This window comes from Anolis sagrei, chromosome 3 (genome assembly GCF_037176765.1).
Source record: "Anolis sagrei isolate rAnoSag1 chromosome 3, rAnoSag1.mat, whole genome shotgun sequence".
NCBI lineage: Eukaryota > Metazoa > Chordata > Lepidosauria > Squamata > Dactyloidae > Anolis > Anolis sagrei.
The window spans coordinates 143440421-143464999 of NC_090023.1; the positions used below are offsets into that span (position 1 = coordinate 143440421).

At 39.0% G+C, this 24579-nt stretch overlaps 1 protein-coding gene across 1 annotated transcript in view; it reads right to left on the bottom strand.

Annotated features, from left to right (window-relative positions):
* Window positions 1-1231: 1231 nt before the first annotated feature.
* MAEA (macrophage erythroblast attacher, E3 ubiquitin ligase) overlaps window positions 1232-24579 on the bottom strand; it is a 35025-nt gene continuing 11677 nt past the window's right edge. The window contains exons 2-9 of the mRNA XM_060769285.2: window positions 23049-23231; window positions 17851-18054; window positions 10313-10435; window positions 8680-8756; window positions 7336-7444; window positions 3536-3669; window positions 2808-3003; window positions 1232-1344 (exon numbers count right to left, since the gene is read on the bottom strand). Coding sequence (XP_060625268.1) covers window positions 1249-1344; window positions 2808-3003; window positions 3536-3669; window positions 7336-7444; window positions 8680-8756; window positions 10313-10435; window positions 17851-18054; window positions 23049-23231 — 1122 coding nt within the window. The 3' untranslated portion in view covers window positions 1232-1248. The remainder of the gene's footprint in view (window positions 1345-2807; window positions 3004-3535; window positions 3670-7335; window positions 7445-8679; window positions 8757-10312; window positions 10436-17850; window positions 18055-23048; window positions 23232-24579) is intronic.

The window sequence follows — 24579 nt, forward strand, 5'->3', positions numbered from 1 at the left end:
ATGCTAAATACAAACTTCTACTATACGGTTTTGTTTCAACTACAATGAGTTTTGTTTGGAGACTGATAAGGATGTGATTTGTAGCTGTTAAAACTGAACTAATCTCTTGTTTAATGAATACCCTAACATTACATAATTATCCTGAAAGGCATCTTCAAAACTTGCCCAACACTTAAGGTTACCAGCTGATTTTCATGTGAGTACATTCTCAAAGCAAGAAATAAGGCAGTAGCACTAATGGTTTGATACTGAATCCTATGCACATAGTAACTAATAAATGAAGGATCTTAACACTATGGTCAACTGGAAGGACAGACATACAAACAGTGTAATATGCCTGTAACATTATCAGTCCTTGTTATTTATGCAGTCTTCCTAAGATGCTTTAGGAGTGGAGAGGAGAATAAAGCCTTATATTTCCTTTCAAAGTAATTCTAAATTCTTCCAGTGAAATCAGTTCTGCATTAGTGTTGTCAAGCATCTGTTCCATAGATTGAGTTAGAGTGGCCCATGGAATCATTTAAAAGGCAGAGTGTAAGAAGAAGATGTCCAACAAATGGTCCTTAGCCAATTGCTAGCACAGAAAATGGAAGCACATGGGCCTACTTCACTCTTAGCCACAGGAAACCTGTTTCCAGTTTGTGTGTGACAGCCACACCTGAAAGGGAGATGCACATGCATTCACTCTCACGCGCACACATTCATGCTCTCCCTCTGGCACCCCACACACGCACACATACACCCGAGGCCACAAGATGAGCACACATTCAGGAGCTGTGACTGGACTCAGCTCCCTGGTGTGTATATTACAGATTTGCATATTTGGCCTCTTCAAACAGTTCCCACAAGTGGGAACACACTGATGATCCGGAAAACAAGACTGAAACGTGAAGTGGCCCTTTGAAATTCATTGTAACGTTCCCTCCCTCAAATGAAGTGGTCCATTTGAGTATGATCATTTTTCTGGATGAATATTTGAGAAAAGTCCAATTACTGTTACAAAATCCAAACATTCAAAATTTGTTCCCTCCAAGTACAACCTTTTAGTCACATTTCCTCACTTTCCAAGAGTGTATATTGTTGCTCGTTGATCTTTGGTCGCAAGAAAAAATGCCACCAATAAATCTGAATTTCCCCCACCCCCCCAGGTGGCAGTTCTCTTTGCCACTCTCAAGATCTCTTTCAACTGGGCATGCCAGAATGTCTTGTGACAAATTCCAGCGGCACTTCATTGCGTGTTTGAGGGATTTACATAATGTAGACCTTCTCAGCTTGTGAGAAGTTGAAGACCTCTTTGGTTCTTGGACAAATTACTTTGTCATCTTGACGAACGGAAAGCAAGGACTAGAAAAAAGAAGAAAAAAAAACATATAAAGAGACTGCAATAAACTGTCAATTGTTCAAACACCATCCCAAACAATACTGTATGCCAAAAGCATGCTGATCATTTTGTAATTCTGTTAACAAGATATTCGTGCAGTGATTTTTACAAGTTCTACTCTTACTACTATTGTTTTCTTTTAGCTTGTACCTTTGAGGCATTCTCGTGATAGAAAAAGAAAAAAAATATACAGTCAAAAAGGGTAGACAGTATGGAGCTACCATATAATCAGGTCAACAGGACAGTGTCATTCATGTACATTATGAGGCAAACCCCAAAAGTCTACCAATTATATTCTCTCATAATAACTTCCCATGAAAAATTAATTCCTACAAAAACACCACACTATGTGGATTTAAACATATTTTTATTTTATTTTAAGGAAATCAACTATATGAAGGAAAGACAGCTAAAATAGTTATGGAAGTAATTACAAAAAACTACCTTGTTCTTCTTTTTCTGTTACTCTGGGGCAAATTCCTTACTGGAATCAACTCATTCATTGTATGAGTGAGTTGTAATCTTTCTAACTACTTCATCACACTAGAGAATGAATCCACTTTGAATCCGGTTGCTGCCTCCTGCAGAATTCTGGGGTATGTAGTTTAGAGAGGAGCCTTTAATAGCCTTGCTAAACTACAAACACCAGAATTCCGCAGGAGGCAGAAACTGATTTAAAGTGGATTCATTCTCTAGTGTGACGAGGTCCTTAGGGCCTCATCACACTTGGATGAGGCCTGGAAGCATATGTACTGTTATGTCTTCTAAGATTAATGAAGCTACTGAGTCCATAAAGGTATTTTTTAAAAACTAGTTCCCAGAAGGTGGTGGTTGGGATAAATGTGGCAGCTGCTTTACATAATAGAGGCCCCTTCTATACTGCCCTATAGCCCTGGATCTGATCCCAAATTATCTGCTTTGAACTAGATTGTATGAGTCTCCATTACCATATAATCTGGGATAAGCAGATAATCTGGGATCAAATTCTGGGATATAGGGCAATATAGAAGGGGCCAGAGAGTGAACCCTAGAATCTTCTGCAACATATAGGTGTCCACTAGCTGCCAAATCAATGCTGAAAGAGTTCCTTGAAGACCAGGTTTGAAAATCCCAAATTAATTTCCTTGCACATGAAAACTTGTCTTATCCTTGCCTGAGGTAAACAAGTACCTATTTTACAGAAACAGTCCTTTATTTGAAGGGCTCTCAAGACTTAATGGCTCAAAAAACAAGCTAGACAAAACTGTCATAACCTCTTTGCTTTTTAATATTAGTACCAAATTAATTTTCAGCATGCTTCATACAAATTCTTTATCATGAAGAAAGCACTAACTTCTCAAATGGTCCAAAAACTTAAATCTACAAAGCCAATATCATTGTGTACAGCAACCAAGCCAAGAATAGATTCCTAATATCAAAAACTTACATTATATCCATACACATATCCATTTGGAAGCATCATGGGAGGGTTATTTTCATTCATCACATCTCCTGAAATCTTGCAGACTAGTCGAGAGTTGGCACAGTGTGCCATTGGCAGAGGCTGAGCCAGCTTATTTAGGGATTTGCTACAAACAGGGCAGTCGGGGTTCTTTGAACTGCCATCCTCTTTATAACATTGTCTATTAAAAAGCACGGTAAAGGACAATAACTTTAAAATCATATTTACTGTTATTAACATGAAATGGGATTCTGTTGCCATTGATTTCAACACTGTTTCAACACTGCCAGTAAAGTTTTGTATATTTTCATACTTCTGAATTCCCTGAAATATCCTCAAATTTTAAGCTCTTTTTGAAACCAACTTTTCAAGACATTTAGTGATTCGCCGGATATTATTCAAGACCTGCTAAAATTTAAAAGTAAGTGTTTGCAATTCTAATATTATCAATATTCTATGAATATTCTTATTTGAACAACACAATTCTGCTTCCCCATATTTTGTATACACAGATCTGATTTTTCCCCCCAGATGAGTTTACCTGGAATCTACTTGCTTTTCAATTGCCATCTTATTCTGTCACCCTATATAAAACCTGACTGAGTCATTTTCAACATTTGTAAAGCTCATTATTTTGATGGCAAATACATGGCCTACAAAAATTTTAAAACCCAAGCAAATGTTGCATTCTTTTACCATTCATTAAAGGATACGGAGTTTTTATAGCTGAAAGGCCAGCCTGAAGTGTTATAGTAAAGACAGAGTTGTTCCCCAGCTGATGCAGCCGGTAGTTATCATATCTAAACTGCTGGATTAGCATCCTCCACCGAGCAGGGTCCAGAAGATCCTGTTGAAAGCACCGTAAAAGCAAAATGCACATTGAACATACCAAAACGCAAAATATTGAAAGCTGTAACTGATATACATGATCTTGACCTGGAATGGATATCTTTACCCACAGCTCTGTGCCCAAAAACGAGTGTTTCTGCACTCATTATCAAGAAGGTCAGTGTTAAATATGTATGTATTCATACACGCATGGAAGGGAAATGTAACACTTGTGATATCAGGCCTTTTAGTAATGTATTAATTGGAAAATGTGTGGCCTTGTATAACATGTATGATATTACTTACAAGGACATACCTGTACTAGTCTGATTCAGCATAAATAGGGAAAAGGGGAGGGATTTAACAGCACTTTGAGACTGACATATTTTAGAATAAGGGAAACCTTAAGTGTAATTCAACAGGATTTGATTATTTATATGCCCTTATACTATTCTTTGGGAATGTAACACAGTTGACACAGCATAAGGACTCCCCGACATAAGAAAATGTATCTAATTTAATCTCCTATCTTCTCAGGGTTAATTTCTTTTTGTGTCAGGAGCGACTTGACAAACTGCAAGTTGCTTCTGGTGTGAGAGAATTAGCTGTCTGCAAGGATGTTGCTCAGGGGACACCTAGATGTTTTGATGTTTTACCATCCCAGTGAGAGGCTTCTCTCGTGTCCCTGTATGGGAAGCTGGAGCTGACAAAGGGAGTTCATCCACACTCTCCCTGGATTCGAATCTCTGACGTGTTGGTCTTCAGTCCTGCCGGCATAAGAGTTTAACCCATTGCGCCATGAGGGGCTCCTCAGGTTAATGAATTTTTTTATTCATCTAAGTCTTTAGGATAATTTTCTCTGATGAGTTTACCTGGACTCTACTTGCTTTTTAATTACAATCTTATTCTGCTATCCTATATAACACATGACTAAATCATTAAAAGTAAATCTGTTTATTGTTTAATTGTTTGTCTAATTGTTTATTATGTTATTGCACTGACCTTGCATATTTGCATTTTTTTACTTTGGAAGTCGCCCTGAGTCCCCATGGGGAAAGAAGGCGGGTCAAAAATAAAGATGATGATGATTATTATTATTTTACTGACACAAAACACAGTATGGCACAGCAAACGAGATATATATGTTAGATTTCGTATCACAAAATCACAAGTTGCACATTTCCCAAGCGTTTAGGACTGTGTGATGTATTTTTGAATGATGTGCGCAGATCCAAGTAAGGTGCTCTTTTGTAGTTGACAGATCGTGATTTTGTCAATGTTTATTTTTCCAAATGCCAGCTGAGATCTTTTGGCACGGCACCCAGTGTGCCAATTACCATGGGACCATCTGTATTGGTTTATTATTATTACTATTATTTTACTGATACAAAAATACAGTATGTCACCCCAAATGAGATATATATGCTGGATTTCGTATCACACAAATACAAGTCGAACAGTTCACAAGCGTCTAGGACTGTGTGATGTATTACTATTATTATTTCAACATTTGTAAAGTAATTTCAGATGAGTATAGCTGAAAAGCAGTACATATAAATGCCCGAAAGCCAAAAAACAATAATTAACTATAGGTTCATCAACAGCATTCAATAATCTGAATCTACTATGAACTTTTGTCTGAGAGGCAAGTATTCTCATAAATGAAATACAGTTAAAGCATTTCTGTTCATGTTATCATATAGAAATGCTTTTAGTTTTGCCAGAGACAGGCTGTCACGTTCTATAAGTTTAGACAACTCTTTCTTGAGTAATATTTTTCATCAGTATATAGTAGCTGATCAGTATGCAGTAACAATGATAGGCATTTGGTAAATAAAGCCCCATTTGTAGGAAAAGTCATGGGACTGAAATTAATGAAGGATTTTTCTCTCAATTGACACTGAAAGATGGTTTGTTAGTTCACATTACATGTTTCCAGGAGCAACAAAATTATGTGAATGGCAATCACAAGGAAGTTATTACTTGGAAACCCTGCAGCCGCCAAGAAAAACAAAATAACCTACAGACATAGCATGTGATAGTATTGATTCATGTGGTATATTTGACATACATTAGTCTGTATCACTTTTTATGACAAACAAGTTGGTACAGTAGTATATAAAGTGACTCTCGGCTCAATAAGAGTATCACCAGTATTTTGTATTTTGCTGGGTTAACATGGCTACCTCTAAAATAGGTTCTAATCAGATGCTAACTCAGGTACAAAAAAGCAGATCTTATACTTTAAATGTACTGCATAAACATATACTGAAAACTATTTCAAGGGCTTAAATTATCCCCTCCCCACACACCCATTAGGTAAGGCAATCTAATTCATACTTAGTCCGTTCCTTCCTCTAAAGTTATAACCATTCCTGCAAAAACAGAGACCTTATTGAAAAACTGAATGCATTCTTTCATCACAGAGGACTGTCAGACAAATATAGTTATCAGAGGGAGTGCTTTCAGCTATTTTATGTAGACAGAGGTCCATTACACAGTGGGCCTCAAAAGGAAAAGGCTGACCATTTGACAGCACACTGTGTAGAATTTGCATGGCTCTTTGTAAATAAAGTAACTCAGGTCTGCTTTAACTTGGATGCTATAGGTTCTTGTTTGTCCAGTGTTATTGGCTACATTTCAATTTGTGCAGTTTGAGGATGTGGATAAGATTGTTGGAGAGCTGAAAACCACTTCATGTATTTTAGATCCTTGCCTGACTTCTCAAGCAGAGAGTAATCCATGTTTCCTTACAAGAAAGAGTTCCTGCTTGCCTAAAGAAGGCAGTTGTGAGACCTGTGTTGAATAAGCTATCCGTGTATCCCTCTATAACGGATTATTATCATCCAATGCCCAATATTCCATTTTAAACAAAGCGTTGGAATGTGTGATGACCCCTAAAACCCAGGGGTTTCTGAGTGAAACAGATTATGTAGATCCAGAAACAGCTTTGATTGCCTTGGTGGATGGCCCATTCTAGGACCTGGTCCTGGGTTCTGGGAAATATGTCTCTGTTGGTTAGCGGTGGTTCTCAACCTGTAGGTCCCCAGGTGGTTTGGCCTACAACTCCTAGAAATCCCAGCCAGTTTACAAGCTGTTGGGATTTCTGAGAGTTGAAGACCAAAACATCTGGGGAACCACATGTTGAGAACCACTGAGCTAGGGATGATGCATTGTGTTAGTAGAATTGTTTATAGCAGCTTTTTATTTATTTGACAACTTTATTTTGATTTAATTGTTTAATAACTTAATTAGTTTAATCCCATTTCAATATGTACCTTGTATTTTTTTTAAAAAAATATTGCTTTTTAAGTTGTTAGCAGCCTTTGGCTCCGAGTCTGGGATAAAAGAAGAGGGGTAGTAGTAGCAGTAGTAATCATGATGATTATGGTGATGATGGTGTATGAGTAGCATGAATACAAATTGTTACAGAAAACAACATCATGCATGTTCATTTTTGCTGCTCTTCTCATTCTTTTCAGATGGGAACACTAAAAAGGACATTAGTTGGCAATATAGAAAGTAAAGGCACAAATAAAGATTTGGTGATAACAAAAGGATTAAATACTTGCCTGCCTTATTTCTTAAAATTAACTAATAAATTTGTAAACATGAGGATGTGTTAAGGCAAATTACTCTAAGAGAATGGTATGTCCATGTTCAGGTGAAATTGAAATAACTATACCTTGTAAGGTGAGATATGAGTATCAGAAGGAAAAGCCAACATTCCCATCACTTGTCGTACTTCATCCAGCTGACTTCCTTCAGCCTGGCTAAAATGTTTCCGTGCGTGTCTGAAATTCAGAATTCAGGATGACCTTGCTTGTATTTTCAAAACTCCAGTTTCTGCTTTGTTATCTTAAAACTCTACAGTTAAAATAACTGCCAAAAGTATAGTAATTTTGAAAGACAACTCTTTGAAAAGTGAGCCGGGTTTCCCACTTAACAATTACAATAAGCAGGATTTTCTGGATGAAGTCACTTTCCCCCAAAAACAAGAGGAAATCAAACTTCTTTATTTTTTTGACATCAATTGCACAGCAGTGCTAGAGAAGGTCTGGATTAAATCCAAAACTAGCAACCCATGATTTGGAAAATAGAAGTACGATGCAAACTTATATAGTCCTTCATGCCTACTTTAACCAAAGTGTGCCAGCTTCCTTTAAAACTTGGTTTAAAAGAACCAGTTAACATTTGCCGTGATTAGTAGTAGTGCAAGCATAATGTTGAACTCTCATTATAAACCAGACAGGGAAGTGGAGAGTTGGCATGGATGAAACTAAATAGCAGACCCCAGATATTCTAATTTTTCAACTGAGAGTAAAAGTCTTGGTTAAATAACTCAAAGCCACTAGATGGCATTTATTATAGACATCTGTCAACTTTTCATATGAAATTACAATAAGGCATTTTTGCACACTGTTGACTTTTTTTTTAGTATGAGATCCTGCTTACTGACCAGAAAGCATAGAGTGACTCTGGGGTATGAAGGAACTTCAGAGGCTACTCAGTAAAAATGTGTGTTGTTTGAGCACTGCAAAGTGAGAAAGGAAATACATGCCCCTGCAGCACCCAAAATAGGATACATACGTGCATAAAAGAAACTTACAAATCCATATGTCTCTAACATGATGCTGGCTCAACTATGTTAAAATTTGGACATCCCTGTTTTATGCATGTATTCTACCCACAGAAAGGATTCCTAAATGAGTTCTGTGAGGTTTTAAACAACTCAGTCATTCATATCACTGAAATTAAAGATTACTAAATAGTGGCAGTCTGGATGAATAGAGAGTCAAAGAAGTCAAGCACAGTGTATCTCTTTCAGTCTAAAGCAGGAAGCTTTAAAAGCACAGGAATTATAATCCAACCAAAGGGCATTTTAGAACAGTTCTAAAATTCCCAAAAGACAAATCAGTTTCACTTTGAATAAATAACAACAGTGAAGTGGAGCTCCAGGGTGCGGCTCTAATTATTAATAAAACAAACATATTCAAGTGAACATTTGCCACACATTCTCTATTCATACCTCACAGCATCCAGCCTCTTATTCTGTCGAATGAGCTCAATAAACTCCTGAATCCTTAGACTGAACTCAAGACAGCTCTGAAATGAAAGAGAAGATGGCATCTAAGATCAGGCCACAAAAGCACACAAAGATTTGCAAACTTAGCCATGTTTACTTGAAAGCAATAATAATCTTAAGAAAAAAATTAGGACGCAGATGTGACATATGAAATAAAAAAGATAATACTGACATGCAGTTCTATTTATATGTCCTACAAATTATACCAATGAAGCAAAAGGAAAAAAAACCCAAATAGCAGTGCAAAAGAAGTCTGGTTAATAGGATTTTTACTGGCAACTAGACTTTATACTTGCAGAACAGGTTCACAAGTGATACCATACTACACGCTTGCATGGCTGGCCAGGATGAAAAATATGAATCAAAAGGATCTGGAATGAACTGCATCTCTCTCACAAGAAACCCTGATAGTCATACAAAACCCATACTCATCTTCAGCTCCCTATCAGCAACTTGAAGATACTTTACAGAGTTATTATACCAAGATAACATATGTGAAATGCGCTAATACCCTAAAGCACAAGATACACTGCAAGACAAGGTAATATAACAGTATACACTAACATATTCTTATGTCTTTTCATTTTGTTCTGATTATGTAATGCAAGTGTTGGCAACTGCAAAAGACTAGGAAACTTTGAGGGGCCAGAGCCCCCACTGCAAAACCAAAATATTTTTCTTTTAAGCCTAAAACCTCATCCTACCACCACCTGGGCATTTTCTTCTTGTTAGTTCCCCCTGGGCTATTTAAGGCTCAGGAGAAGCTTTTTTCCACAAAAAAGAGTGATTAGAAGTCATGTCTGGTTCACTTGTGGTTATAAAAAACATTCTTCTGGACCTGGAATGGCCCAGAGGAGGCCAAAGCAAAGTAAAATGTTTCCATAACTGACTCATCAGGCAAAAAAACCCCAAAATAGTTTAAACGTTAAAACCAAAACGCTAGCAAACACATTTTGGTATTCAAAAGTTAGACCTGTTTCTGGGCATACTTGATCCACTAATTCCAAAAATGGCACTAGTTTTCTCTTATTAGCTCTAGTTTTTGACATACAGAGCATATGTCATATACCACCCTTCACACTGCTTGCCCATAAGAAACCAGGATTTTTAATCTAGGGTTTACATTAATATCATTTAAACATGAAGGAAACATGTTAAAAATGAAAAGTGTTCTACATGAAAATCTATTTATTTCATACCAAAAACAGATTCACGATACAAACTTTCTAGTCATTTGGCACACCATATCTAAGAAACTAGAGCTGATGCAGTCTAACCAATGCAATTTTCTGAATCAGCACCCCAAATAACAGTCCTAAAAATTGCAATACCAAGAAATAATATTAGTTGTTGTTGGGCTGTGCCAAATGAACAATTCTGAGGGGCATAAAAAAGTTCTGCTATGATGTGTTCCTCTGCTGGTTATATGGCCAATGAAGGATGGTGATGAAAACACAGAGAGAGTCAAAGACTTTCTATATCTAGCCTCTGTCACAGATCAACATTTAAAATATATGCCTTGCAATCATTAAAATGCATTCCACTGATGTTTTAATCAGCTTAAAAACCCAAATACCTTCATCTTCCTGAGCCTAGATTTGTTATCATGACACCAAGCTAAACAAGTCATTGTTTCTTGTCTTTCCAAGGATTCCTCTACTTCTTTGGCTGTCAAGAACATCTCAATATTTACCAAGTCCTAGAAAGAGAGGAAAGACTCGTTATTCATCTGGGGAACTACATCTCTTGCATTCAATTTTCCAAATATAACAAAAAGAGACTGTATACTGTTGAAGGTCACCTCAGGCAGAAGGTGTCTCTGATTTGTATTCAGGTATCTCCCCTTTCTCTCATTGAACCCTGTATGAGAGACCCACAACCTTATTTAGCAGGACCCCACAATGTTCTACGTGTCATTTTCGGAAGCTGCTGTAGAGAGCAGGGCAAGAAAGTATGTTTTCACTGCTAAGTCTGGAATTTAAAAGACTGCTTTTTAATATAAAACAAAAAGCAAGGGCAACACAGTAGTAGACTTTGTTTTAGGCTGTACAAAAGGTACAAAATACCCCGTAATTGTTATTATAATGTTATTAACATTTCACCATTAAACAACTGCACATGTACACCTCCTTTGTACACAACAAAAATGTTACATGGACTATATCATCAAAATTTGGATTATGTTCTCGTGTAACAGGAAGGTTTTATTATTATTCAAAAAGGGGTTTCCCCCCTAACTGTTAGAGCAATTAGTTGATATGCCTGCTTGTAAAAATGAATCAGAAATTTGGAAGCTTGATTGAAGCCATCCATTTAACACTGGGTTTCTAAGGCATTTTATTTTCCATTTTTACTAACAGGGAATGCAATTTCATAATCTTTTCAAAGACAGGCAAGGAACCACAATATATGGTTTTATTTGAAAAAGTGATCCACAACAATGTAAGTTCATTAAAGAAGAATATGAATTGTTGCTTACTTGTAGCCACAGTTCTTCAAGTGGTCATCTGTGAACTCATACAAATGGGTTTGTTGCACCTGTGCAACACATCATTTGGAAACTTCTAGAGTTGTTATGTAAGTGTTTTGCTGGTAACCCCCCACTCCTCGCCCACACCATGTAGACAGCCTGATTTCTGCAAAAACCTGCAGCCAAAGAAGCTAGGGAGAGCAGGACACAATGTGCAGAGGAAGGATAGATTAAATAATAATAATAATAATAATAATAATAATAATTATTATTATTATTATTATTATTATTATTATTATTTAGGCTCTGGCGTAAATCAGTACAGGTGGTCCCAGTGGTCACTGGCGCACTGGGTGCTGTGTCAAAAGATCTCAGCCGGCATTTGGAAACAATAAACATCTACAAAATCATGATCTGTCAACTGCAAAAGGCCACCTTACTTGGATCTGCACACATCATTTGAAAATACATCACACAGTCCTAGACGCTTGGGAAGTGTTTGACTTGTGATTTTGTGGTACGAAATCCAGCATATATATCTCGCTTGCTATGTCATACCGTGATGATAATAATAATAATAACAACAACTTTATTTTTATACCCTGCCACCATCTCCCCGAAGGGACTCGGGGCGGCTTACAAGGGACAAGCCCAAAAATACAGATTAAAACCCACACAATAAAATGAAAATGAAATTGACAACAATATTAAAGGTAAACACCCATCCTTCTTTGTAGTCACTTTAGCTCACACGATGGGAGACTAGCAAGCTACTAACTATAGTGGATGAAAAGGAATCTTAGCAGGAATCAGGCTGTTTACATGGTTCAGTTTACATGGCCTAAAGAAATGGGGCATTATCATTAGGAGGATAGTTGTGGACCCTCACATACGCCCCTTGTTTGACTCCGGGGTTTCCTCTTGCCATGTTCCACCTGGCCCCCGTGCGAACTCCACAACTAGCTCCCCAGTTAGTGCCCCCCCTCTTGGTTCGTACCACTTTGAGACCCCATCTGCCCCGGTCGCCCCCTCCCAGCCAGCCACGCTTCTCCGCTCGAGAACCCTTCCCTTATTTAGCCCACTCAGCTCCCTTGATGTCTCATTATCTACCTCAACATCAGAATCACCCTTACCTAACGCCCAAGGGAGATTATTTCCCAGCCCGACTTCCTCTTCTGGGAGCTGACTAGATCCCGGCCATGTAGGGAGGGGGGAGGTTCCGGAGGAAGGGGGTGCCATTCAAGTCGTGTGGGGGAGGAGATTTGTGGGTCATAAACATCCCAGGGAGAAGCGCAACAGAGTCTTTGCGACCCTGGAAAAGGTGGGTAGTGGTAGGCTCCTTGGCAGCCCCCTTGGTCTTAAGGTCCTGCTGATTAATGCCAGATCCGTTAATGGTAAGACCGCGGCCATCCAGGACTTGATCCTGGATGAGAGGGCGGATCTGGCATGCATCACCGAGACCTGGCTGGACGAACTGGGGGGTGTAAATCTCTCTCAGTTGTGCCCACCAGGTTTTGGAGTGCATCAGCAGGCCAGACAAGGGGGGCGGGGAGGAGGGGTCGCAGTAGTCTTTCGGCAATCCATCGCCGTGATCAGATGCGCTGTTCCGCAGACTTCTAGGTTTGAGTGTGTCCACTTGAAAGTGGGGAGCCGTGACAGTGTGGGGTTCCTGCTGGTGTACCGCCCACCCCGCGACCCAGTAGATTCCCTGTCTGAGCTAGCGGAGGTGGTTTCTAATTCGGCCTTGGTCTCCCAGCGCCTGGTGGTGCTGGGAGATTTTAACATCCACGCTGAAACCACCCTATCTGGCGCAGCTCTGGACTTTATGGCCTCCACGACGACCATAGGACTGTCACAGATAATATCTGGCCCCACTCATCAAGCTGGACATACTCTTGACCTGGTTTTTGTGGCGGACAACGAAACGATCAGAGCGGAAGATCAAAACATCCTTCCGGTGTCATGGTCTGATCATTATCTGATCTCTTTTAGACTGGCTGCGACTCTAAACCTCCGCAGGGGTGGAGGACAGATTAAAATGGTCCGCCCTAGGAGACTGATGGATCCGGACGGATTCCTGAGGAATCTTAGGGCTCTTCCTGCCTTGGAGCCTGGCGATTCCATCGACGCCTTGGTGACTCTCTATAATGGGGAGATGTCCAGGGCGTTAGATGTGATCGCACCCGACCGCCCCATCTCGTTGCGTCGTGACAGGCCATCTCCCTGGTTCACCGGGGAGCTGACTGTGATGAAGCATGCGAGAAGGGGGCTAGAGCGCAAATGGAGGAAATCTCGGGTCGTGTCTGATCGAGCACGGGCTAAAGCCTCTCTTAAGGCATACTCCGTGGCTATACGGGCGGCCAGGAAATCATTCACGACCACCCGGATAGCGTCTGCAGCAAATAGATCATCGGAGCTGTTTCGGGTCGTGGGGGAACTCCTCCACCCACCTGTGGTGGAGGAGGTCACTGATGACCCAGCAGCTCGGTGTCGCGATTTCGCACACCATTTTGCAGATAAAGTCGCTCAAATACGCCTTGAGCTTGACTCCAATTTCATCGCAGTGCCTGAAGAGGTGACGGAGGCATCTGCTTGTCCAATTTTGTGGGATTCTTTCAGGCTTGTTCTTCCTGAAACCGTAGAGGAGGTTCTTGGGGCTGTGAGGGCGACCACCTCACCTCTAGACCCATGCCCATCTTGGCTCATTAAATCAGCCAGGGAGGGGTTGCTTGATTGGTTTGTACTGATTATCAATGCATCGTTGGAGCAAGGGTTTTTTCCATCCAATCTGAAACAGGCTGTGGTTCGTCCACTCCTCAAAAAAGCCTCCCTTGACTCCACGGTGCTGAGTAACTACAGGCCAATCTCCAACCTCCCTTTTTTGGGTAAGGTGCTGGAGCGGGTGGTCGCCTCCCAGCTCCAGAGTTTCTTAAACGATACCAACTACCTAGATCGGTCACAGTCTGGCTTCAGGCCTGGTCATGACACCGAGACAGCCTTGGTCGCTTTGGTGGATGACCTCCGCAGAGAGCTGGACAGGGGGAGTGTGACTCTGCTGGTTCTCCTGGACATCTCAGCGGCTTTCGATACCATCGATCATGGTATCCTTCTGGGTCGTCTCTCTGGGATGGGCCTTGGGGGTGCGGTTCTGTCGTGGCTCCGGTCCTTCCTGGAGGGTCGAACCCAGATGGTGAAGCTGGGAGACGCCTGCTCTGACCCCTGGCCTTTGACCTGTGGGGTCCCGCAAGGCTCTATTCTGTCGCCCATGCTTTTCAACATCTACATGAAACCGCTGGGAGAGGTCATCCGGAGTTTTGGAGTTGGGTGCCATCTTTATGCGGATGACACACAACTCTACTACTCCTTTCCACCTAATTCCAAGGAGGCTCCTCAGGTGCTAGACGAGTGCCTGGCCGCTGTGTTGATCTGGATGAGGAAGAACAAGCTGAAGATCAATCCCGACAAGACAGAGGTCCTCCTGGTCGATCGTAAACCGGATCGGGGTATAGGGTGGTTACCTGTGCTGGACGGGGTTACACTCCCCCTAAAGCCACAGGTCCGCAGTTTGGGTGTCCTCTTGGATTCTTCGCTTACACTTGAGGCTCAGGTGTCGGCGGAATCCGGGAGGGCCTTTGCGCAACTGAGACTTGTGCGCCAACTGCGACCATACCTCGTGAAGGCTGATCTGGCCGGGGTGGTCCATGCCTTGGTCACCTCTAGAATGGACTACTGCAATGCGCTCTACGTGGGGCTGCCCTTGAAGACGGCTCGGAAACTTCAATTGGTCCAGCGGGCAGCGGCTAGGATGCTAACTGGGGCTCATTATCAAGAGAGGTCTACCCCTCTGTTTAAGGAGCTCCATTGGCTGCCATTTATTTTCCGAGCCCAATTCAAGGTGCAGGTGCTTACCTACAAAGCCCTAAACGGTTTGGGACCACCCTACCTGCGCGACCGCATCTCCATCTACGAGCCCACACGCTCACTTCGATCATCTGGGGAGGCCCTGCTCGTGATCCCATCCACGTCGCAAGCGCGCTTGGTGGGGACACGAGACAGGGCTTTCTCTGTGGCGGCCCCCCGACTTTGGAACGCCCTTCCAAAAGATCTCCGACAGGCCCCTACCTTAGCAGTTTTCAGAAGGAATTTAAAAACTTGGCTGTTCCGCTGTGCCTTCTCAGAATAGGAACCCCCATCCCAAGCCATAGTAGCACTTTAGCACAACTAATGTCGCTGCACACCGCACTTTTATCCTACGTTCCTCCTACCATTTCAGCACTTTTAATCCTGTACCCCATTGCACCGGCCGAGCCAGTTTTAAATAATGTCTTAATGTATTGCCATTGTTGTCGTTTTGCTTAATTGTTTTGATTTGCTTTGTTTATTGTTGTGTTACGTTTTTTATTGTATTGTGTTTTGAGGCTTCGGCCTGTGTAAGCCGCATCGAGTCCTTCGGGAGATGCTAGCGGGGTACAAATAAAGTTAATAATAATAATAATAATAATTCAGTGGAGAAAATGCTCACTTAACAACTCTAGAAGGCTCTGAATGATGCACTGTGTGAGTTACTCATTTTTGCGAGTCACAAGAGACCACAAAGAAAGAGAATAGAAGACAAATCTGCTTCTATTTTCAACTTTTTAATGGCAGTGAGAGGACTGGCACAAAAGCACAAAATGTACAAGCATATTTCAGTTAAAGAAAGTTGCTGGCACAGATGTCTGCTTTTTCAAAGTCTTTTTATGGGAGCCCAGCCCTCTTTTCTTGTCTTTCCATTTTTCCTAGTTGAAAGCAGTTTTGAAAAAAACAATGGTGCTGGAAAGATGGCGAACAAGGACTAGAAAAAGATTTTCAGTTTTGAATTATAGCAGCTTGTTTGCAGTAGACAATGCAATAAAGCTGGTCTTGGAAAAGAATGGGATTCTACTCAAGGTGATCCTACTGAGCAGTGTGTGTTTATGAACAACAGGCAAAATATACAACTAACTCCTGAATCACTTACTGAGTATGTGTGAAGAGCAAAACCGAAAAAGGGGAAAGCAGATTAGCCTGGATCATAGGCTACCACCAGAATGTTAAACAAACATACATCTATGATAGTATGTCTATTAGAAAGGAAATTATACGAAAAGGGTGTCTACTAAATTAAAAACACACCTAGATGCATTTTTGTAGAAGCTTTTAAGTGGTCTCTAGGACATTCAAATGCTTTTGTTTACTTATGGAAAGGTTTACTTTAACTGGATGTTTCATTCTGCAAGTACATAATATTAGTTTTCAAAACACAGTTTGCTGAAAGATATTGAACTGATCTTCTTTTCTGTTGTGCGGGGGACCCATCCCTATTCTTTACATTTTATTTCTACATCTGGTGTCAAAGTTTATATTAAAGAAGTAAAATCCAAAAACACATCTAAATGATTAGCTAAGGTATACCTTTACTATATCCAAAATGCCTCAGTATTATTTTAAATATTTACATATGAAATATCACTATAACTACAAAAAGCAAGTATTACTGGATTCATTACTAAAAGGACTAACTTAAGAAAAAGATTTCATGTAGACACTATAATTCAAACTGAAGAGCAGAAGCAGTATGATTAATGTTTTAGCCATATATAGGCTGTAACTTCTCACTTAAGGAGTTTTCTACTGTACTTTGAAAGAACATTGTACAGCTGCTGTGACCTTGGGGGCTGGTGGGAGTATATAGGCTGATTAGGAGGAGATGAAATAGAAGTCGTCTATAGTGCCTTGGAGATATGTGTGTGTATATGACAAACTAAATGTTCATATACAGCAACATATAAACTGGTGTATGACTACACTACATTAAGATTTGCCATCCAACTGTAATGACAAAATAACTATGTTTGCCTACATTCCTCTATAACCAGTGATTGTGCAAGCAGTAGGCATTACATATTAAAATTCCATTCAGCTGAATAGCTGATACGTAACAGGAAATGGAGCCTGTTTGTGACAAATCATCTGGTACTAACATGCCTGGGGCATGTTTTCTATTGCTTGTATAACTCACTTGCTTTTATAATGATTAATTCAAAGGAAAACAACACTGAATACGTCTGTCTGTAAAGGAACACTGGAGCAGGCTATGCTAAATTCTTTATTTCCAATCAGTAAGGGTAAAAAGACATTTTAACTAGATGCATTTAATGTCAGTATCTTCAGTGACTATTTGGAGCTGTCAAAGCCATATACAAATAGAACCAGAACATTTTCCTGTAGTAGAAAGTTAATTTACAGAAATGAACTAATCTTACCAAATTCAAAGTATAGTTCATTTACAGATAATATGCCAGAAACTGGAGCTCAAGACTAACTAGTTTAAATGTGTTTTTACTGGTATGATATACCACAAACAAATTTTGGAAGCTCCAGATGTTTTGGACTTCAGCTCCCAGAATTCCTGAACATTGGAGAAGCTGACTAGGGCTTCTGGGAATCCGAGTCCCGGATGTCTAGAGGGCCACAAGTTTGGGAGCTCTAACTTCTCAATGAGAGCATAGCCTGCAACGTTCCATGCTATACACTTCTAGAATCTTATGCTGTCTCTATGCAAGTTATTCACAGAGACCATGAAGACTGTATTTCACAGTTATTTTATGGAGCTAAATACCAACCTCAATACCACTTTGTCTGGCTAATTTTACAGCTGTATTGTAGTAGCCACATCGCAGGAGATGCTCCACCATCATGCGATCCATCCGTTTTTTCTTCCACATATTAGCAGCAGCTGGTTGATCACTACTGTGTTCTTTAAGATGTTCGATTCTCCGTTTGCACAGTTTTGCACTCTCGTCTTCAGCTTGAATTGACTCCACTGCCTAAGGAAACAGGTATTCACAAAGATATAAAACTGAAGAGTTGTGAATTACAAATCTGAAGTAACTAATATTTCCTATTCTGCAATGTAAGTGTAGCAAAATAGCTTCAGAGTTAATTAGGCATACAAAGTTTACTATACTGACCAACTCACATATATAGCAATAGTCAAGTTAGGCTGTTTATGGCTGAAGCACACATCACTCTTACCAGAATTAAGGGCCTTCATCCTCCATTCGTGAGATCAAATCATTATACACCGTATGTGCACATATTTAATTCTGGCAATAGAAAATTCACCTGAGCTTTCCAATGCTTGTCAAAGTCTATATGATCAGCATCCTCTATAAAAAAGCAAGACTGGGGGAAACAGGCTACATGTGCTCACCCACCATGGTTTTTTTGGGTTTTTTTTTTTTTGGCAAAAACAAAAATCTTTCTGAAGAGATTTTCCCCCACATTAAAAGCTTATTAACATTTTCTCCCAAAACCATATTTCTCCCAAAACATTAATTTAGGAACATTGCTACAGAGTCTGGCCCTTTGGACCAGTTTAGGCTCAGAAGAACATTTTGTTTTTGTTTTTTTCTTTTAAGGAAGTGACTTTTGCTTATATCCTGTTGTCATAGAAAGTATTTCCAGGACCTGAAATATCTTAGCATTGCCCAAAACATGTTGAAAATATGACTGCTTGGATGTGTTTGGGGGATTTTTAAAAAAGGTTTTATGGTAATGGTGCACATGGAGAGCTGCAAACTTTCAGGTCTTCTTGGGAGTTAATGTGCCCCCGCGTCCACTTTTTTATAGTTGCTCAAACTGGTATAAAACTATAAAGTAGGCGAGACAAACATGCTAAACACTCAGAAGGCTAATAAAAATTAAGACACCCCTCAGTGTGATTTGTTCTGGCCACTCTGTGTATAAAATACTTAACTTGTAGGAGCATGTGATATAACCTGTCTTCTGTGCCCCTTTCACTCTAACCAGTCTGTGGCAATCTACCCCAAACATTATTCACTGATGAGCAAAAGGGCTGCTCTGAGTCCATTTCGAGGTGAGAAGAGGGGGGTATAAATATAGTAAACAAATACATTAATTAAAAGCACTATTTCTCCCTAAGAATCACTTTCTGCATAGAGGTAGTGAGCCTCTTAGAATACTTTATGATGGCAGCAAGCTGCTGTAAGGAAACAAGGGAGGGGAGATCCAGGAGTAACTTAATCCCAGTAATCATTAGCCAGATAAGAAAAGAAATGTGAGAAAACTGGTACAAAAAAGGTCAATTTTCCAGGATGTAACACTGTGTTGTTTGCAAAACGTAGGGAGTTTAAAGTGTGCATCATACACCTGAGAGAAATGCATTAGGAATGCCTAGGGATACCTATTCAAGTTTTTGAGTAGGCAGGAATGAAGAACATTGCTGCCAACAAACAACTCACAGCTTGTTGAAATATGAGAAGCTAAAGACATGCTGATTCTGGAAGGTTTTCAGGATAACACAGAAGACAATAAGATCAAGAAAGAGAAAAAATGAGATGTAAGGAATCCAAAAGAGAGGGGGGAAAAAATAAGGGAATCATATACGATTAGCTTGGAGGCAAGCAGGATAACTTTTTAAACCACTGTCATTGTGGACTATTGCATTAAGACAAGGGTCCCTTTGCAGACAAGGGGGAAAGTTCCAATTTGTTTGTTCTCTACAGCTGAGATTCTTTTCCGTCCTCTTAAAATTTGATTCAGGCTCTGAATTCACACAATTATTTGTCTTGTTTAACCAGGTTGGAAGAGGGCAGGGGGTGGACTATTTTCCAGGCATGCTTTTTCTCTTGTTCTTTTGTTTTTTGCCAAGCATTCTGGCGTCATTTATGAGAATCTGGCAAAACAGCAGAGTTTAAAACTCTTGGGCTGGTCATTTCCAATTGAGAGAGGAGGAAATAAAAAGACAAAATGTTTTTGTTTTTCTTGGTGTTATCTCCATTTCAGAATAACAGGTAGTAAATTGAATAACTGCTTAGCTTTAACTACAAGTTATAATCCATGACAAACTAAAACTGATCTCTGCCAATGTCAATGGATTAGGATTTTGGAGAAAGTTGTAGTCTTAAAGGCTCTTTTAATTATAGTTCAATTACAAGACACAAACCAGGGTAGGCAAGTTAAAATATAGATTACAACACCACATCTTAGCAGAGCAATACTCTACTGGTGAGTCTAAGGTGAAAGGTAGTTGTTCTTATAACAAAATCAAGCCCTCTACAAGTATGCCATATTCTTGTGGCTGCAGATGGAAGATTGCTTTTTGTTAAGGGGAATATTGGACATAAAATGCTCATGATGGGGTCATGCTATTTGCCTAACTAAAATCATTTTTAGTTCATTTGCTAGACAAGTTGATGTCATTCTTGGAGGGATCCATTCTGCTAGAAGGAGACTCCAATACTATATATGATGCCAAATTAAATAGAGCCTCACTAAAAAGAAACATACAAAGCTCCACTCTATGGGATTTGTTAATATGTATTTCAGTTGGTTTGAATGATGTATTAACTATTTTGAAGAAAGAAGAAATTCAGACCACATATTCTCATTTACTTTCAAGAGCAACCCAAAAACATTCTCAAAAACTTAATTCCATTAATTAAACCTGAAACAGTTAAGCTCTTGACATCCCTAAATGGAATATGCCAGGAATTTAGTAATTACGATCAGCATTATACAGTTCTGAACACTATGCAGATCTATCCCTGAATTAATTTCTTAGCACTTTAAAAATCAAGCCCATTCACAAATTGAACAACTCTGAACTGAACATCACAGATGGAGGAATCAAAATGTTAGTTTACTTAGAACTACGCAAATCGTCAGCCACAGATGGCTTTACAACAGTGTTCTACAAAACATAACCCAAAATATTAACAATTATTGAAATTTATTAACAGTATTTTACAAAGAGCAAAACTCCTGGGAGCTGGAGAGATACTCGAATCATAGGCATTCCTAAACCTCACAGTGATCTAAATTTAATATCGGTTTACTGCCCAATAAATCAGGTCTTACAGATTCTCATGTCAATATTCACCAATTATATCAACTCGTTTGATGAAAAGTATGCATACTTAACCAAACAGATTTCATGCCAAATAGGCAGCTCTCGATTACAATGCCTCAAGTGAATAATAAATAACCATAATTTGTTAATTCTAAGCAAAGGGGCCACCATCGTCTCCTAAAACATACTCAAAGGGTTTGATAAGGCAGAATGGTCACTTCTCTCTTTTACAAAAAATAAATTTTGGAATTGCTTTTTAAAAACATATTTGTAATCATTCAAAGGCCTATGTTTATGTCAACACCATGTATTCACTGCAAGAGATAAGCTCAAATTAACTTTAGGGTTTTTTACTCCAACCACAGAGTTTAATATCAATTAAATAAAATCTCAGTTATTTTCCACAACTACTCGTCTAGTCCTCCAAAGAAAAATGAAGACAATCCTTTGTTATTCTAGCTTTAAGTATCTAGGTATCCAAATCACTAAGGGCCCAGTCCAAATCTTTTACAGAAACTATAAACCAAATAATTATACAGTGGATTAAAGGAATGGACCACTTTACATTGGTCTCTACTAGGATGGACTGAAGCAATTAAAATTTGTTCTAACAAATAATCTTATTTCAGACCATCCTGCCACATCTCCTGGAGAGAGTTTAAAGAGATGGCAAAGCTTATAAAGCTTAGATTCCCTGTCAGTATTACATATTCTCTGAGCATTACCTGACTTAGAAAAATACTTTTTGCTTGTCAGATTAAGCAAATTTTACAATTAATTAGAAATAATTCAGTTCATTGGAATAATATGGAAAGGGGACACAAATTTTAAACATAAACTGTACTGAAGGAAAAATACTCAACCCTTCAATCCAAGAAAGTATACCCTTAGTTATAAACCCATATAACAGAGAGACAATATTATGTTGAAGAAAATGAGTGGTGTTGACTTTTCCTCTGATTTCATCTTAAGACGTATCTTCTCATGGTATGAGGTCAGACCTTCAAAGACTAGTAGAACAACAGATTGTTTATCAGCCAGACATTTATTTAATGTGTCAGAAATTAAACCACTGTGTTGTTGAAAAAGAAAAATGTGCAACACTCAAATAATTTGTCTAGATCTGACTGAAATATATAGCGAAGGACTAGGTCAAACTGCAGGGGCCTCCAAGCCAACTGTCAGAATTTGAGTTGATTTGTATTATTCCCTAACTGGCAACAAGGAGTCTGATTTAAAAAATGAATAGATCAGTAGTTAAATAATTTTTTAAAAGTATGCATTCAACAAAGATTCTTAAAAACAGATCTAAATTTAATTGCTCTAAATGAAATTTGTTTAAAATTATGGAATAATCCACCATTTTGTTTCATTTCTGCAAATATGAGGGAATATACTTATAATATACTTATAAAATTATGTATAAATTGAATTATTATGCTTCAAAACTTCCTTGATTATGGAAATATGTTTAATTAATTTGCCAAGGTGGTGGTCCAGGTAACAAGGTACACTAGTTTACCTGCAGCTAGTCTGCTTAAAAATGAAGGCAGTTTGAATATTGGGAATGGACTGAGATAAATGAGCTGTTGAGTTTTGGCAGAATCAAAAATTGCAATATCATAGTTATTGTCTAACCCTACATAAAACCTGAGACTGACTGGAATGTGTAAAAACAGCTACAATACACATTGAGGAGTACACTTTGACAAGCTTAAGAAAACACAAAAAAAATAAAATAAATCCAGATCCTTTATTTCAATTAAACTTAGGAAAGTTACATTTTATTTTTCTTTTAACTGATTATACAACAGTAACATACAGGTAAGTCATTGAATACCCCCACTGAGCCCCAAACAGAAACTTTACCTTGAAAAGCTGTAAAATGAAAAAGAATTGCAAAAGTCAGAAACCAAAAGAATACCATTAGGTGGGAGGGGATCTTACCTTTCGTTTCAGAACACTGAGCTTTTCCACTACTCCATCAAGAAGACTAACCACAGAATCCACTGCTGGACAGCTGCTCAATGTTTTTTCTAACTCTGCCACCACCATTGTAACGTGGCTTGTCTCTCGATCAATGTTTTTCTGAGCAGCTCGGAACCGTTTATTCAGTGTTTCGTAGGGTACCTTTAAAATAAATAGGCTTTTAGTACTTACACCTTCTTTAGCTTAGATTTTATAGTCAGATTTATACTTCATCAGACCTGTGGTCTATCTTGCCAATGCATTTTCATTAAGTGATGAAAATGTATAACAGCAGGATACATTTATTCATTTAAAATCTTGATACACCACCTTAACAAGAGTAGATTTCAGGATGACTTACAATAGAGAGATTGCTGTATTTGTTTCCTGAAATCTAATCAGCAAGGACAATTCTAAATTATATACATGCATTTATTTGTGCTGATCTTTTCCCTTATTTTTCCAAGACTACCAATTGGTCTAAATGAAAAATAGTCAGAATCAGAATGAGGCTTGATGCTACAGTGAAAGCACTGGCAATAGCTTCTTCCATTTACTCATATCATGAACTCAAAGTTTGATACAAAGCAGCAACACATTAGCTGGATTTTTGAACAGTTCTGTTGATTTCTTTTTGAGTCAGGATGATTTCAATAAATCATGCTCTTCCGATGTATCTACTAATATTAGCCATTAACATTATAAAAGACCTAAATATCCTCAAATGCACCAAAAAAATCACAAATGTGGGGTACAAGGGAAATTACGTAATCTGCAGTCATATCTGAAGAAGAGCATGGTTTTCGCATATAATCGAGTTTCCCTCAGAAATGCTGAGGAAATAATGACAGTATTAGAAAAACAGAAAAAAAGGTGAGCAAAATGTGTAAAAGAGAGATTCAGACGTCTCCTCACAAACCTGTTAAATGCTCCATGGACAATAGTACAATAATCCTATCATTCACTAAAGACAAGACCCAGATTAGGCACTCTATGTGCCAACACACATTCAACTGACAAAACATGCTGCACTAGAGCCCTTTTCCAAAGATGATGGCATAAACATTACAATCAGCATGAATAATCAAACCTTGCATGCGTTTACATTCTGTTGGCAGGACAGAATATCCCTCAACCTTTTCCCAGATACTGCTACACAAGATCTTACAAAGTTGAAATCCTCCTAGTCTTTTCCATCTAGGTGCCCGCCATTTTTTAAAATCTACACATCCACCAGCCCCAGTGAGCAGGGCTAGTAGTCGGGAATTATGGGAGGGCACCAGGTTTCAAAAAACTGCGTGTCATCCATTTCTACTTTGACACTACTCCCTCAATAGTTGTTATCCGATATATAGAATAATCTACAAAAGCAGATATGAAACCTAAAGCCAGAAAAATTAGGAGAAGGAGAAAATAATTGTGCCTTGGGTCCTAGGTAGTTAGGTAGATACACTTGCATCTCTAGATCATGTATTAAATAAAACTATCCTAAGAAACATTTTCCTTAAGT